The 16,328-nt window shown below is 43.8% G+C and overlaps 1 protein-coding gene across 1 annotated transcript; it reads right to left on the reverse strand.

Moving 5' to 3' along the window:
• Window positions 1–1,162: 1,162 nt before the first annotated feature.
• ogfrl1 (opioid growth factor receptor-like 1) lies at window positions 1,163–8,289 on the reverse strand. The gene is made up of 7 exons (XM_068327181.1): window positions 7,892–8,289; window positions 7,039–7,125; window positions 6,861–6,939; window positions 6,667–6,745; window positions 6,304–6,370; window positions 5,567–5,712; window positions 1,163–4,299 (listed from the first exon to the last, which is right to left on the reverse strand). The coding sequence occupies exons 1-7, from the start codon at window positions 8,060–8,062 to the stop codon at window positions 3,765–3,767; spliced, it is 1,164 nt and encodes a 387-aa protein (XP_068183282.1). The 5' UTR covers window positions 8,063–8,289; the 3' UTR covers window positions 1,163–3,764.
• Window positions 8,290–16,328: the final 8,039 nt, after the last annotated feature.

A 16,328-nucleotide genomic window follows, 5' to 3' on the forward strand; every position in this document is an offset into this window, starting at 1 on the left:
GTAATCGAGTGACTTATTTAATGTCTTACTTATTTAGAAGTTCGTCTGATTGTATTAAAATTATAAAAATAAAAAACAATCGGGTGACACACGGTTGCCCCGCCCCTTTAATTCACCTTCTCTTCCTCCTCCAAAGGCGGAAGTCCACGAATACTTTTTAATTTTGACTTCCGGAAACAGAGACGAACCAAGACAAACAGCACGCTGCAGGATTTTTCTTTTAAAAACTCGAACCGCATAAAATTGAAAAGATAATTGATTTGCTGAGCGTTAATTCTGCGGCAGGAGGAGTTATTGCTGATATGAACAAGAGTTGTTCCGGTCCATCGTACTTCCGGTTTCATCTTAAACCGGATGTGTGACCGTCGGACCAAGTTCAAATTACTTAGTATTGTAAAAATTACTAGCTGCTGTTACTCTATTTTCCAAATTGATCTATTTTGTAAAAAAAATAAAAATAAAAATCTTACAATCTCGCACAACAATGGCAGAGAAGAATCTAATAGTGTCATGTGATTTTTAATTTAATTTAAAAAAATATTTAAAATATCAAAATATATTCTGAACAACTATAATGTTCATTTTTGGCAATAAATCTGGCATAGTGAAGATGATGATGGTCCTGAAGACCATGGATGTCATGGATTGCAGTCAGACGAACAGCCTCTGGACGACAACTTCATTGGTAAATTGATCACCATTGTGATCACATCAGTTTCTGATTGATGCTGTTCTTTCCACAATAGCATAACATTGTTTGTGCACTCAAATAAATACACAGTTGGTAAGGCTTTGAACGTGTCACTGTTGTAAATGTTAAAACTAGAATGTCACATCTCCAAGGCTGAAGAACCCTGTGAGAATCACTTTGTTAAAGGATGTGGAAAAAATGTGGGCATATTAATGCTGCATTAGTTCCAGACAGATTACCTTCATGACGTCTGCAATGTTTCCGAAGTGGGGAAGATTATCTCAGTTCTGAGCGTTTGACAGTGAATCCCTGCACGTGGGTTATTTCCTGCTGTGAGCTTATTTAACGGTGATATCTTTGGCTCTCTGGCTCCAACCAATGGGATTATTCCTGCTCGCTGAAGAGTCGTGCAGCCGACAAATATGTGCACACAAGCGCTCACATCATTCTTAATCCACATTCCCATTTTTATTCGAGTCAAGTGGTAAATTTCACATTTTAGGGTATTGTATATTCTCTTAAACAATCACATTTTAATCAGTAGGCCAGATGCAAACAGTTTCAAGTATTATATATTATTACTTCACCTCTACTAGTGTGTATGCAACTCATTCCTGCTGTTACTATGCATTAATACTCATACTATATAGAATATAAATTAAACAATAATGGCAATATCAAAGTGCTGTACAAAAAACAGGATGCAGAGGAAATCAGTTGTGAAAGACACTCCTTACAGCATACAGATAAACATAAAAAAATACAAAAAAGGCACTTAAGAATATCAGATACACTCACAGATAATAGATACACATCAGATACTTGAACCCATATCGTCATACAATTCACCTGAAAAGTTATTTTTACAATTATAACAGATGCACTTGGCTGGGGAGTAAAGTACAGACCGGTTATTAAAGGAGAAGGACTCTAAATCCAGATCATACGCGTCCTTCCTCTGACACCTCACATGGCTTTTTATTTCACTCCTATTGCAAATATAAGATGAAATCTGATGTATTTGTTATAAATTATGTGTAGAAATAAAAAGAAATGGCCTTAATCTGTCTGCACAGGTATCAGCTGACCGGGCAGACCGACACAAACTCATAACATGACACACGGTAATAAAATCTACTGTCACATTCACGTTAAAGTCAACAGCATCACCACCTATTACATATAAGTCTGGTTGAACACAAAGTATTATTGGCTGGTTATTGAAAGGTAGGAGAAGTGAGTGGGATGTGTGTGTGTGTGTGATGTGGAGACCTGTGTATGAAGGCCCATTCGCGCTTCATATACGTATGTAAACAGATTCATCATCTGCAAATAGTCTATCCCCCATTGCCCAAGTATTTCTATTTGTTCCGTACGGTGTCAAAGCTTCAAAAGTGTTCACAACAAATATGGCGAGGGTAGAGAAGGTTAACTATGTACTTCGTGGGTTTGTTTAAACACATCAAGTCTTGAAAATCAAGGGTTTGTTTTCCACTTTTTCAATTCTTTTTTGTCCTTTTGTTTCCGTAGACATTTGAATGGAAGCTACACTGTTCTGTTTCGTCGTTCTCATACGAATCTTTAGCCCTCCAAAAACGGTACTAAATACGTAAAGTGTCTGTCTTTAACGCGGAGCATAAATGGGCCTTCAGTCAAGGATCTGGAGAAACCGACAGCGTTTTCAACAGGAAGACACAGATTGTTGTAAAAGTGCAACACACCACGCCCATTTGTTAGAGAGAGCGACACACCCTGTGTCAGCCCATTGGTTCTCTGCTGATGATGTCACCACGTACGGGATACCACCAACTACCATTTACTCATGGGTAAACCTGAACAATCAGTGTTGATAAGCCAATAGCAGGTCCAACTGAAAATTACATGAACTAGAGTGAAGCTTTTTTGGACAATAAACTAGTAGCTACAGGGAATAAGAGTTTTACTCGCTTACATGGACAAAGCATGCAAGCCAAATAGTGTGAAGATACGCTGAATCGTGACTGACGTCTCAAAAAGAATCAGTTTGAATCCATAGAAAATCTCTGGTGAGCTCTCAAAAAAGGACGGCTGCACCAAGAAATCCAGGAATACTATGAAACTGGAGGCTTTTGTCCATGAGGAATGGGTTAAAATTCCTCAAGAATCCTGCCAGAAGTTGGCGTCTAGATATTCATGAAGTTATAGTTGCTAAAGGCTCTCTGGTAAGAAGTAGAGATGCTAGTCATTGAAGGCTGGATCATTGGCGACTAGAGGTTAGTAGACCGAATTGTTTCAATAAACCTGTGTGTCATGGCAACAGGTATGGTTGCATGTCATTGTATGCTATATTTAGTACGTGATATGCTACATTTCCTGCATGGTGCCAGTGATCTTAGAAAGTGGTGATATTACCAGAAAACTTTTCTTAACCATTAAAGGCATGAAGTCACCGTTTGTTTGTTTTTGCTCAGTGGTTTTATACAGTTATCGCATGGAGCCAGTAAAGATGGACTTGTGCCTGTTATGAACAAAAACGTGAGGATTTAAAATCTAAAATATAGCTTTAAGATATTGCTATGGAAGGTTTCCACCCTTCTAATTTCGTGTTCCTTCTTCTTCGCTATATTCTTACTAGAGATTGTTGATGGGCGGAGCTACAGCTACAACGCTGGATGATGGGTAAGGCAATCTCCTAAGTCGTTTTATAATCATAGCCCTGACCAGGACAAACCTTCCCAGATGTTGGGATCCTTACTGGTTTGGATGGTTTCGAGATTTGGGTGAAAGGCAGTTCGTTTGGGCTCAGGATCCTTCCTGATCCCCCCCTGGCAAAACCAGTACCACATTCTGTTCAATTCAGTGAAGACAATGTAGAGATAACAGGAGTTCTTAGAAGTAAGCCCTTATCCTGACACGAATCTAATGAAACATCGTCATATTCTGTGAATGTGTTGCACATATTCTGCCTCGAGCCTCACAGCGTCCCACCGGATTACCAGGACGTTTTGTGACTGCTATGAATAAAGTTCTGGGATTTTTTTGTTACAATTGAATGGGTTAACTTTAAAAAGACATTTATCAATCGAAACATTTCTTACAAAGGAGCGATCTTGTTTCTCTCTCCTCTGGTTTCCACCATTATTAACGCTTCCTCCAGTCCAGCCATACTGGATCCGAGTCCTGAGCAGCCCTGTAGCCCCCCTCCCAGCAGCTCCTGGTACAGCACGGCATCATGGGAAGACACAATAATCCCGCTACCGGCGGAGGTGACGCCCTCGTCCTCTCTCCTCTGTGGCTCCGGTGTGGTAGTGGGCGCTCTGATCCCACTACTCCCGGCGCCGGTGCTACCCCCAACCCCGCCTCCTCGCCTCTTAGATGGCGGACCCCAGAGGAATGCGTGGGCGGGCCTGTAGTGCTTGCGGGCGTAGCGGAGCAGACGTCTGCGTGTAGCTGGCAGGCGGATGGTGTAGACATAGTACTCCAGGATGCTGTGTTGCATGTTGGGAAGGGTGTTGCGGCACAGCGACTCCTCCAGGAAGAGTCGCACCAGCGGCGCCTTGAAGGCCTCGTAGCCCAGTTCACCCAGCGACTTCAGGATGCGAGTGATGCGCAGGTAGTTGTGCTGCGACCTTTGAGGAACAATGGGGAGAGATTTTTGATCATCACCAACAGGTATACCTCGACTTACGTTATTCTCGATTATACATTAGTTTTCACAAAAAAATACATGGAAAAATAAGAATCAAGTTTACGTCATTTTACTCAACTTTATGGCGGTCCGCCACAAATTTCATAATCGTAAAATCACTAGTAAACCAATAATATCATGTTACTTCACAATAAATCATAATAAAAATGTGTAACATCATATTAGCCCGTAGCAACCACCGTGACCCGCAATGCGGAACAAGCAGCTAAAGACACAATTTTTTTTTTTACTATATTAAAAAATAATTGTCATCATAAAATAGACTCATATTAACCAAATTGTCATTGAAAATGCATTTAAGTTCAGTACAGAACTGGGAATGGTTGGAATCTCCAGTTTAGCCTGGAGAGGAGTTACTTCAACTTGCGTCGTTTTTTGACTTACTGGAACCGATTGACGACGTAAGCTGAGGTTTACCTGTATTGCCACACGATTGTGATGATATTAAACATCTGGACATCGTGGAAGCACGACATACGTCCTGCCATTCCACTCCCATCCCAAGTGGAACAAAAAAAAGACCCTAATTACACCTAAATTGTGTTTACACAGATTCTAGTGCGATACTTAAAGGCTGTGAATGTCCTGCATTTTGACTGACAACTAGCCCTGTGACAATGATGATGATGATGGTTGTTTGGCTTGAGAGGAAATTAGAATCCACGGTGCACCAGATGCGATAGACGCAAGACATATTTGATGGGACATTAAGAGGAAACGAACAGAATAAAACTATACTGAGCAGCTGCTTCATGGCTGAATCGGTTTGTTTCTCGTGCGTTTCAGATAATGGCAATGAGGAGCGTTGAATGCTAATGTTAAGAGGTGGTCTGTGGCTAGAGGATGTTGTGGTAGTAATAGTATGAGACCAAACTGACGAAAAGGATAAATGTCTAATTAATCCATGAGGGATAAAAGTGCACACAAAGAGGCAAGAAAAGACGGTGACTTATCTTGACCATGAAACCATCTAAAGAGAACGTGATAGAATATCACCCCCTTTAAAACACCTTTTAACCATCTGTCGGTTCACTTAGAACATGTTGTTTCACATTTGGCCACTGGTAGAACGATTAATTCCAGTGGGTTTAGGATAATTGCCTTGCCTGAGGGCACAAAAAGCAGCAATTGGCATCAGAGCAGTGACTTAGCTGCAATTTAATGACTGTGCGTTTGTGCGTTCTTACTCGTTGAGGTGCCGAAAGCGGTCCTGCCAGTTGGGAGCCCGGGCGACATTCCCACTCTTATCCAGCAGTTTGATACCATAGAAGTCCAACATCAGGGAATAGGCCACCAGGAATCTCCGCTTTGCTTCCCGAGTGCTTTGGAATTCCTGACAGGATGGAACATAACCATCAGCAAGTTCAGCAAACTTGTCCCACCCTATCCTGCCCTATCCTTCCCTATCCTACCCTATCCTACCTTATCCTACCCTATCCTGCCTTATCCTACCCTATCCTGACCTACCCTATCCTACCCGAGCCTACCCTATCCTGCCCTATACTACCATATCCTGCCCTATCCTACCCTATCCTATCCAGTCCTACCCTATCCTACCCTAACATACCCTATCCTACCATATACTAACCTATCCTGCCCTATCCTAACCTATCCTGTCCTATCCTACCCTGTGCTGCCCTATCCTACCCTATCCTGCCCTATCCTATCCTGTCCTACCCTATCCTACCCTAACATACCCTATCCTACCATATCCTAACCTATCCTACCCTATCCTGTCCTATCCTACCCTATCCTACCCCAGCCACACAGTCTTCATTAGGGATTGAACAGAATATACGTTCCTCTATTATGGAAAACAGTTTCTCAGACATTCATCAAGAGACTCTGACATGCGTGTGCAAACATGTTGTCAAGGTCTACATGTTTACTGCATGTAATCTGCATATTTATTGCCGTGTCTTACTTTGATCTCATCCTGAGTCAGTTCATGTGCGTAGAAGTTAAGCCCTTGTTCTCTTAAAGGGAATAGCCTGCCACACAAACAGAAAGACACACGGTGTTAGCACCGGTATAGCGCTCGTCATTTCGCCATTAGCGACACAACTGTTTGTTAACGCCGGGCGCTGCTGCTGGCGTTCAGCCAACAATTAAATGTCACCACACACTGATCACGTTTGCCGACATCTGCTTGACAGAAATAAGATTTAAAAGTTCAACACATCGGTCGCTGTGGATTGTAAAATAAACTGACACTCCTGTCAGCAGAGGCTGTCGCCGTCACGTACAGTTAGCAGCGTGCTAAACAAGAACAGCTGAGGCGTCTCACCACTGAATGTAGGTGTGATTGTGCTCCAGTTTGTCATAGTCGCCCCTCCACTTTGTCAGAATCTCTTCGATATAGATACCTGAGAAGAGACAGGGCCATTAGCACACATTTCTGATTTGTGTGTATGTGTGTGTGTGTGTGTGTGTGTGTGTGTGTGTGTGTGTGTGTGTGTGTGTGTGTGTGTGAGATCTCACCATCAGGTACCAGAGGGATCTTGTTCAGGTAGAAGCGCAGGTTGCGGTACTCATTGGGTTGTCTGGATTTTCTGTAGTTCTGCTCACAAACACAAGAAAACAAACTTCAACGCTACCAGGAAGCAAGTGAGTGTTTATGTTTATCATTTTTATTGTTTGTTTGTTTGTGTGTATTTACCGGGTAGCTATGACGGTATTTGTAGAGGTCCCTGGCAGCATAGAAACTCCTCTTCATCTTTGGAACCGATTCTGGGGATTCAGTCGGCTGAAAGAAAGATGGGAAAAAGAGTGGAGGACGAAGAGGAAGGAAGGAGCAGGAAGATTATAAAAGGAAGAAAAAATGGAAAAAGTGAACAAAACATAGGTAAAAGGCAAGAAATTGAGTATAGAAGGCAGAAAGAAAGTGGAGGAAAGAGAGACGGACAGAAAAGAGAATGGGAGGGATAGAGGTGGAAAGGGAGCAATTACTTTTGATTGATATTGTAAAAATGACAAATTATCACAGAGATCCTGATGAATAAACAATATAAATGGATCCAGAATGTGAATCGTTGCTCCGATCCGCCTCAAAATCAGAACAATTCTTGACCGACCGACGGTCCATCTAAACACAAAATTTCATTTAATTCTGTCAACAACTTTTTGAGATATTTTGTAAACAACCACACAAACAAAAAAGTGATCGCATCATCTCCTTCAGCTCAGCACGTGGAGAAAACTATTAACAATATATAAAACACTGAAATTATTATGAAAAGTGACTAAAATATCTCAAATTTAACATTTTAAATTCTGCTGACTGCTGTGAATCATTAACACTAAATAAAGTGTTTTTCTTAAGGGATTAACGTTTCAAGGTTGCACCACATATTTAATTATAATCTGTTTTAATCCTAATCGCGTGTTTTAAAATGAACTTCTGTTGCGTGTCCGTGCCGTGCACGTGTATCGATGCCACTCGTTTTCCTCCCCGTTCATGAGCACACCCACCCCCGAACACCAGAACCACCTCCCACCCCCCTCCAGCGTACCTGCGGGGACGCGTCCCCGGCGGCCCGCTCGCTCTCCGCCGGGCTGACGGAGACGGAGATGCCGCTGTCATCCTCAGCCCCCGGCTCGTCGCTCTCCGAGTCCGACCCCCACGTCGAGTCGCATTCCTCCACGGTGCTCGGCTCCTTGAAGCTGCCCAACAGATTGCCCATTTAAAAAAAACCACCGGCGCGCCTCTCTTATCGCGTCCGCGGTGCGAAAACCCTCATAATAAAGCGCGCCGGACGCGTTCCCGGTGCGCAGAGCGGAGCTTTAAATGGCAGAAAAAAAGGGGGAAATTCCTGCCGAGCGACGATGATGATGATGATGATGATGATGATGATGCTCGTGTATGAGAGTCGATTAGTGACACAAAGCAACCGGATGCATTAGAGATACAAACCCAGATTGATGATGTCATGAAACTAATATTAATTGGGGATTTTATTTGCTAAAATATGAAATAAGTTTTAAAAAAATTTTAAAAAACCGCGTATCGTTGTTACAGCTTTCAGATTGAAGATGGATGTTTTTGTTGAATTTTTATATAAATTTATTTTTTAAAAAATCCACAATAAAATCCTGCAGGAAAGATTAAATTTTTAAAAAAAATAAGCCTAAAGATGACCGAATTTTCCTGGATACTGTTGTGGATCTCTGGCTCCTCCTCATCCCGTTGCTGGGTGGCATCCATCACTCCCTATATCCGGTCACCGTAGCAGCAGCATCAGGACCGAAGCTGCGTCACGTGACCGCAGGGGAGGGGGGGAGGAGGAGGTCACCCCCCCCACCCACCCCCACCCCCGGGATTATCAATGTCACTCAGGAACAAAGGAAACCTGAAGATTCTGTTTCCGGAGATCCAGGAGCAAGAATTAACTCAAGGAAAAGATTTTAATTGTAATATTTCAGTCATGAAACCTGCAGTTGGGATAAAGAAACTGGAGTTTCCTGCTGCCTGAATTTGGTTTCACCCACTGACTCTTCCCTTTTCTCGGCTGTGGACATTGCTCTGATTAACTAGTCAATAAAACAATTTTAAAAAAACCTGACAGCCCAGATTATTCAAGAACATTATGGAAAGATAAGCAAAGAAGAGTGAGAATTTCACATTTTCCCATCTGAAGAGTTTCCAGTTTCTTTTGGGCCGTCATGTGTTCAAGAGCGACAAAAACAAATTAAACAGGCAATGATATGAAGCTATAGGTGAGATCTGATCCTCTACTTCATGCATTTTAATAATTAATTATAACATACCATGAATTAGTGATGGATGGAGAGTTTTCATTTTAACAGCTACAACACAGTTTGTCACGTCTTCCAGAAAACATTGTCCTGGTTTCTGATTTCAAAACAGATTCTGTGACGTCAAAGGGAGTGAAACCGAGACGTTTGTTCATCGAGAGTCTGAATCACCTCAAGAACTTCCTGTGATGGTTCCCAGTTAGTCACTGAGTTCATACTGGGTTGTGTTTTTCATCACCACAGAATGAAAAGTAAAGTTTTTTTCACGAAGAGCTGAATCCTCCAATCATCACACAGAAAATCAGCCACTTGGAACTAATGTTTCTACGTCTCTTTCCTCCACTGGTCTCGATAAGAATCGTTCCATTTAAGCTAATTCAGAAGCAAAGAAGTTGTGTGACATTTTTAGGTGTGAAACAAATAGAAAATAAATTCCTTTTTGCGAAGGTGGAAAAAATTTCCAAATAAATCATTCATTTTAATTATTTTAGCTTCATTTTTTTCTGAAGGACATTTAAAATGTTTTCCCCACAGCCCTCCGATTTAAGTTTGACGCGTCGCTGCCCTCTACTGTTGGGTAGTAATTATCATAATTGTTCTTTTGAATGTTTATACAATCATAAATCAAATGCCATCCAATTAACTTAATTTCAGAGAAGAGAGATCTTCTTTTTTTTGTGAGTCCCAGAGGATTTGCTTCTCGTTTTATTGCTTTCTAACTGGTTTTCCTCTGACGTAAGAAACGCTAACGCAGCCACACAGTGTGACAAACAAGCACTGAGGCCACAACTAATGCATGTAGGTTAATCAGCTCATTGGTTTCTCACATCTCTTCATTAGTCGCTCCATAAAACGGCAGAAAATGCCAAAATCTGACATTTTCAGAGTTGCTGTTTCCTTGTGCCGCCTTTAAATCTTTATTTTATCATCGCATTTTATTAAAAGAGCTTAAAATACTCAAAGTCAAGAAGTCGGATCTGCTTGAAAAGATTTTAAAGGAACAAATCAGCCAAAAATAACAACCAAACGCCACGGCTGTCGTTCTCCTTTATTGTACTTACACACATCCGCCACCAGGAGGCAGTGTCGGCAGGGTAATGATGCCACATTTCCGGTCCCTTCTCATTTCTGTGTGTTTTCATGTACCATGAGTGGATGAAGTGCCCTCGGGCAAACAGCCACATGTGGAGGAGGACGACGCAGGACACGTCGCGATGCGGCCGGCGGCGTTAAAAGCCGTTACGCCTCCCCAGGGAACATCCTGGGCGATTCGCCGCCGTAAACAGCATGTCAGGTACCTGAGCCCCTCCACTACAGTGACCCAACTCTGAGTGTGCAGCCGGCGCTGCGTGATGGCGGAATTCAGCGGTAACTGGTCGCTAACGGGGTTATCTGTGAGGTCATTCTACTTCTGCTCACAGCAGCTTCTCCATCATCGGCGCCGTGACCTCAAGCGCCGGGGTGTTTTCCTCTCAGAGGTCGCCTGCCAATCAAACGCCGGTCCATTCAGGCGGCGTGACATCCGTGGCCTCTGATTTTCTGCTGGGGAGATTTCACTTCGGCACTGTTCTTATTTTTGATTCGCCCCGGAGGTCGAAACGTCTCGGCTGATGCGAGAGGAAAGAAATCACTGATGCGCCTGTGCCTCATAAACCGACAGCCTTCAGCGCCTGAAGTTCTCGTACGTCGACAAAACAACGCAGACAGAACAACCATGAAAAACAACACTGGTCCATGTGGTTTCGTTTTAGATTTGCTGCACATTTAATGTGCTTTCCGTTCCGTCACAGCGCCCCCTACTGCTCCAGCACGCACACTACAGCTCGGTTTTCGCAAATTAATTTTGAGCGGATCCTTTATTAAATATGGACACATGCTTATTGCATGTTTATTCCTGGGATAGAACATATCTGAATCCAAACCCTCAACCTTTTTTTTCTGCAAAGCAACAAGCGGAAGCCGCCGCATCCTCTTGGTGGAGTCGTTTAGGATTAACAGGCAAGTCAGAGGAGATTAGCAGCTCATGAGAAAGTCATTATTTCTCTGCCTAAGTAATTAGGAGCTCGAAAGGATCGCGAGTCCAAATGCGAAGCAAAGCTGTGATGAGGAAGCTGTAGTCAATACCCGTCCAGTCATTATTATAACGGCCACAAAAACCAGCGCTCCAAACACCGCCAGGGCTTCATCTCGGTCTGACGCAGCGCCCAAACACATTTAGTCAAATCCTCCTTCCATTTTCCATCTGCCTGCCTCTTTGAGGGTAGTAGCTAGCAGCTAATCGCTCAGGCCGACAGTCGGGCTAAGGGCGAACGACTAAACGTCAGCGTTACGGATGAGGTCGACCTGTTGAAGACAAGAACCGACTTCACACAGACGAGGTAGATTCTACATAGGGGTTGTTACTGCGCCATTGTTGGATAAAGTTTCACAAATGTTTTTTGCGCTAAAAAAGTTTGTGCAACTTGGCCTAACATGGCAAAAACATGGAATCATTTCCTGAATCCACCCCAAAAATTTGACCCGTGTTCCTATAAGGGTTGGTCCGCGATGCTGATGGCGCCGGACGCCACCAGTAACTCAAGGTTAGTCAAACAGCGTTTGTTTGGTTTCTGGGCACGCTTGAGAGGCTTTCCTGTTCTGGCTCGATGACACGCTGGCAGAACTACAGCCATCAATGTCTCCGCACAGAAAACGCTAAGTTACGTTCGTTTCCAGGACCGGGACTGCACGGTGCACAAAAGAGGAGGACGGGGCAACGAGCCAGCAGGAGGCACAGGGACGGGGGCGAAGCCTGAGGACCTCAATGTATGCACATCCAGAATTTAAATGTGTTAGGATTGAGGGTAAGAGGGTGAGAAAGGGAAGTAAATGCCACGTTTAATGAGAAAAGAAAAGGAGTGGGGATAAAACAACCAGCCAAAAAAAAAAAGAGAAAGGAGACGAAAGGAGAAATTGATGCGCAGAGAAGTCGGTGAGAGAAAATCTTTATTGCATTTTTTATCCAGTCACTCTGAAGAAAAGAAGGCGTAAAAACAGAGTTATTCTTCGGGAGATTTGATTTTAGAAGCAGAGAATAAATTCAGTTCGTCGCCAAGTTCTGCCGTCTTGCTGGGAACGCAGAAAAGGCAATTTTACCCTTAATGGATTTTCTCTTAAGTTCTAATATTGTTAGGCTTTCAACCGAACGGCCAAAAGGTATTCTCATTATTAGAAACTCGACTGTATCAAACCCACAAATCTATTTTCTTCGTACGCGATCGCGTCTCGGAGTGGAGGACTCCAAAGACACTTGAGGATCATCTGAAGTCTGATGTCATCACACGTTCTCCGTCACTTTTCTTGTACACGACTTGTGTTTTTCTTTCCCGTCAGGCGTAAAGTAGGCCCCCTGGTCCGCCTCATGAATATTCATGTCTCTGTCCAGCTTTGTCTCGCTGCTCAGGGAAGCGTTTGCCCTCAGCCCTAGTGGGGGGGGGGGTTAATCTCAACAACGCTTCCTGTTTGCATAAAGGAAGGATAAGAACTACAAAGACGCAGAAAAGAACTACAAATGGGTGTTAAACTACAGACCAAATGATCAAACACAAGACAGTGATGAGATACACAACGATTGATTGTCTGATGCTGCGTTGAAGACCAGGTGTTTGTTAGGGTATCTCACTACTACACATGAGCCCTCTTCCCACGTAGAATACAGTCAGGATAACCTGAGTCACCAGATTCTAACCAGAGTCACATCCAACCAGAGTCACATCCAACCAGAGTCACATCCAACCGGAGTCACATCCAACCAGAGTCACATCCAACCGGAGTCACATCCAACCAGAGTCACATCCAACCGGAGTCACGTCCAACCGGAGTTTCGTTTGATTGGACTCACGTCTAACAGGAGTCACGTTCAACAAGAGTCACATCCAACTGGAGTCATGTCCACCTGGTGACAGGTCCAACTGGAGTCATGTCCACCTGGAGTCATGTCCAACTGGAGTCACGTCCAACCTGAGTCACATCCAACTAGAGGCACATCCAACTGGAGTCACGTCCAACTGGAGTCACATCCAACTAGAGGCACGTCCAACTGGAGTCACGTCCAACTGGAGTCACATCTAACCGGAGTACCATCCAACCAGAGTCAAGTACAACTGGAGTCACATCCAAATGGATTCACATCCAACCGAAGTCACGTCCACCCGGAGTCATGTCCAACCAGAGTCACGTCCAACCGGAGTCACGTCCACCTGGAGTCATGTCCAATTAGAGTCAAGTCCAACCGGAGTCACATCCAACCGGAGTCACGTCCAACCAGAGTCACAATCAGCGGCTCTGGTGGATGTGACTCCAGGTGGACGTGACTCCAGGTGGAGTCACGTCCACCTGGAGCACCGGCGCTCCTCTCCTGGCTCTTGGGGCTTTGATGTCATTAAAGTCAAAAAGCGCCTCTGGGCATCTTTTCATTAAGGAGCAGAACGTTTGGACCCCCCCCGCGCCCCCCATCTGCAGGAGAGCTGGACGGAAACTTATTTCTATGCTAATAGTGCTGACAAATGTGTTGTGATGTGGCAGCCATTTTTGAGCGGATTTGAATTGTCCCCTTGAATTGAATTGTGCCGTGAATTATCATATAATTGCATTTGAGCTGTGATTTATGTGCATATCGGAGCCCTCACAACCCCCTCTCAGAATGTTACCCCACCTCCAAACACCCATCTCTCCTCCTCTCCTCCTTCACTCTCATCCTCTTTCCACCCTCCATTCACTCGTTCGTCTCTCTCTCTTCCTCTCCTGCTTGTTTTCACTCATCTTTGCTTTTTTCTTTGTTTTCCTGCAGGCGATGCTTTCAATTCCCCCTCTGCACTTTCCATCCTCCATCATCTATCTGTGCTGCATTTGAAGGAATGACAGTCAGGCACCCTCAGGGTTAGCTTCATAGCTCTCTCACACACACACACACACACACACACACACACACACACACACACTGATGAGTACTCCGTCATGATCGTGACAGCGTGAAGTGTGAACTGTCGGTGCCATGCGGTGAAGATTCACTCCAGTTCTGCACTATTTATACTAAAAACCCAACTTTTCTGCCAAAAAGCTGAAGACGAATGACGTTAAAGAAAAAAAAAACACAACAACAACAACAGAACAAATGTAAAACTAAAAACAACAATAAATCCCAATAACAAGTTACAGGTAGTCCTCAACTTACAAACATTAGACTTACGAACATTTGGAACGCTCGCCACCATATCTGACTATTGTCAGTACTGTAATTGTTTCTGTCAGTCTTAGGGAATTGAATTTTAGTCATTTTGACATGTAAATGACCTGAGATGGAGTTTATAGACTAAACTTCAATAAATAACAACTTACGAACAATTCAACTTACAAACAATTCAAGTTATGATCACCCTCTCTGAGCCCGCCATGTTCGTGTCTCACCTGTATTTAGGGACCTGTGGACTGGCGATGAAGACCCTATGAAGACTCGCTGCTGCTCTACTCGTCATGGCGATGTGTGTTTCCCCCGCCGCCCTCCATCACACACACACATACACACACATACACACACACACACACACACACTCCTGACATTTGACATCATTTCATGCCTTAGCGTTGTCTGAGTTTTGACTTCCTGCTCTTTCAGCGGTGATGTGTGGATCCCGATGGATTGTGGGTCTGAAGCCTCTCAGAGGTCACAGGGGGTCACCGGTTGGAACGCCGTCTCGGCAGCGCCTGCGGCTGTGTGACAGACGGGGATGATTACAGACGTTTAAACACATTTATTTATGGATTTCAGTCGCCTGTCACCGTCACACAGAACCAAACCGTCGCTACGGATAAAACGCCGCCCAGACGACAGGCGGTTTAACGGCTGATTGACAAACGTGACAGCTGACAGAAAGAGATGGGAGATTTTTCTTTTTTCTCTCGTACAAAGATTGATGGATCCGGGAGCGATTTACGACAGAACCGATTTTATTCTGCCAATTAATAGACTGCCTGGATTCCAAAAGTTCAGACGCTCCATCTGAGTGGATTGGAAACTGGAAACGAGCAGCGCGTGGCTAACAAATCAGCGATCAAACCGTTTGATTACCCGGAATGGACTTGTCCCGTTTCCTTCAAACGTCCCTCTCCGCTGAAGTAACTTTAATCGCAGGCGGCTCGTTTTTTTGTTTTTTTGTTTGTTTTATTAAATCGCATTTCGCTCAGCGAGTTATCTTAATTTCCCAATTGGTGGTTCCGTGTGAACAGATGGAAGCACACGCAATCAGGATTGATAAAGCGCGACAGTTTGCGATTGGAACGCGGCCCGTTAAATCAGCGCGTCAGTCTCTTTAAAGTGATTTGTCACGGAGAGAGACCCTGAATTAGCGAGCGGGAGATTGATTAAGCACAAAAAAAAAAAAAGAGCATTTAGTATGGTGTTCAGATCAGGTGATCAGCGGCGCCCTCGGGCCCCCGATCCGACCAATCAGGTGTCTCCATCTTGTGGAATTAGGAGCCTGTTTTCCTGCAATTAGCTCTCTGTGAACCAACTCCATTAGTGAGGCTCAGTGATTTCTCCGCTTTCCTCCAGACGAGATGTGTTGATCCATGTTGGTGCATAATGAACCGTCCATGATTGGCTTCTCGGCTCAAGTGGAGAGCGCTGGTGAGCCAGGAGCTCCAGTTTCAAGGAGCCCGGAATGGATTCCCGATGGACGATTCCAGTCTGTCTGATTCCAATCTGATCCGACCAAAACAACATCCAGGAAGTCAGAACTCGGATGATTCCTGGGAGCTTTTTTTTGTTTTTCTGATCCTCTTTGTGTTTTTATTTATTTATTTTAGTAAAATGGGAATTCGACCCTTAGCAACAGGAATTCCTTGTCACTTTTGAGCTGCTGGAGCTCTGAACCTCAGGGGTTCACTTATTCCTCAGGATCTGAATGAGTTCATTTCACATAAGAAAAAGGGAAAAAAAACTGCATTTCGCTCTTCAGATCTTCCTCGATATTTTTTTCACAATCTTAATTTTTTACAATAATTTTCATCCTGACTTGTGTGAAGAAGCTAAATATACTTCCATTTGACCCTTTCGGAAATTTTAATTTACCTTTACGACACCAAAACCCGGACGATTCCTGGAACCTTTTTTGTTCTTTTTGATTGTCTCGTTGAGTTTTTTGTGTGTGTGTTTTT

This window comes from Antennarius striatus, chromosome 11 (assembly GCF_040054535.1).
Source record: "Antennarius striatus isolate MH-2024 chromosome 11, ASM4005453v1, whole genome shotgun sequence".
NCBI classification, from domain to species: domain Eukaryota; kingdom Metazoa; phylum Chordata; class Actinopteri; order Lophiiformes; family Antennariidae; genus Antennarius; species Antennarius striatus.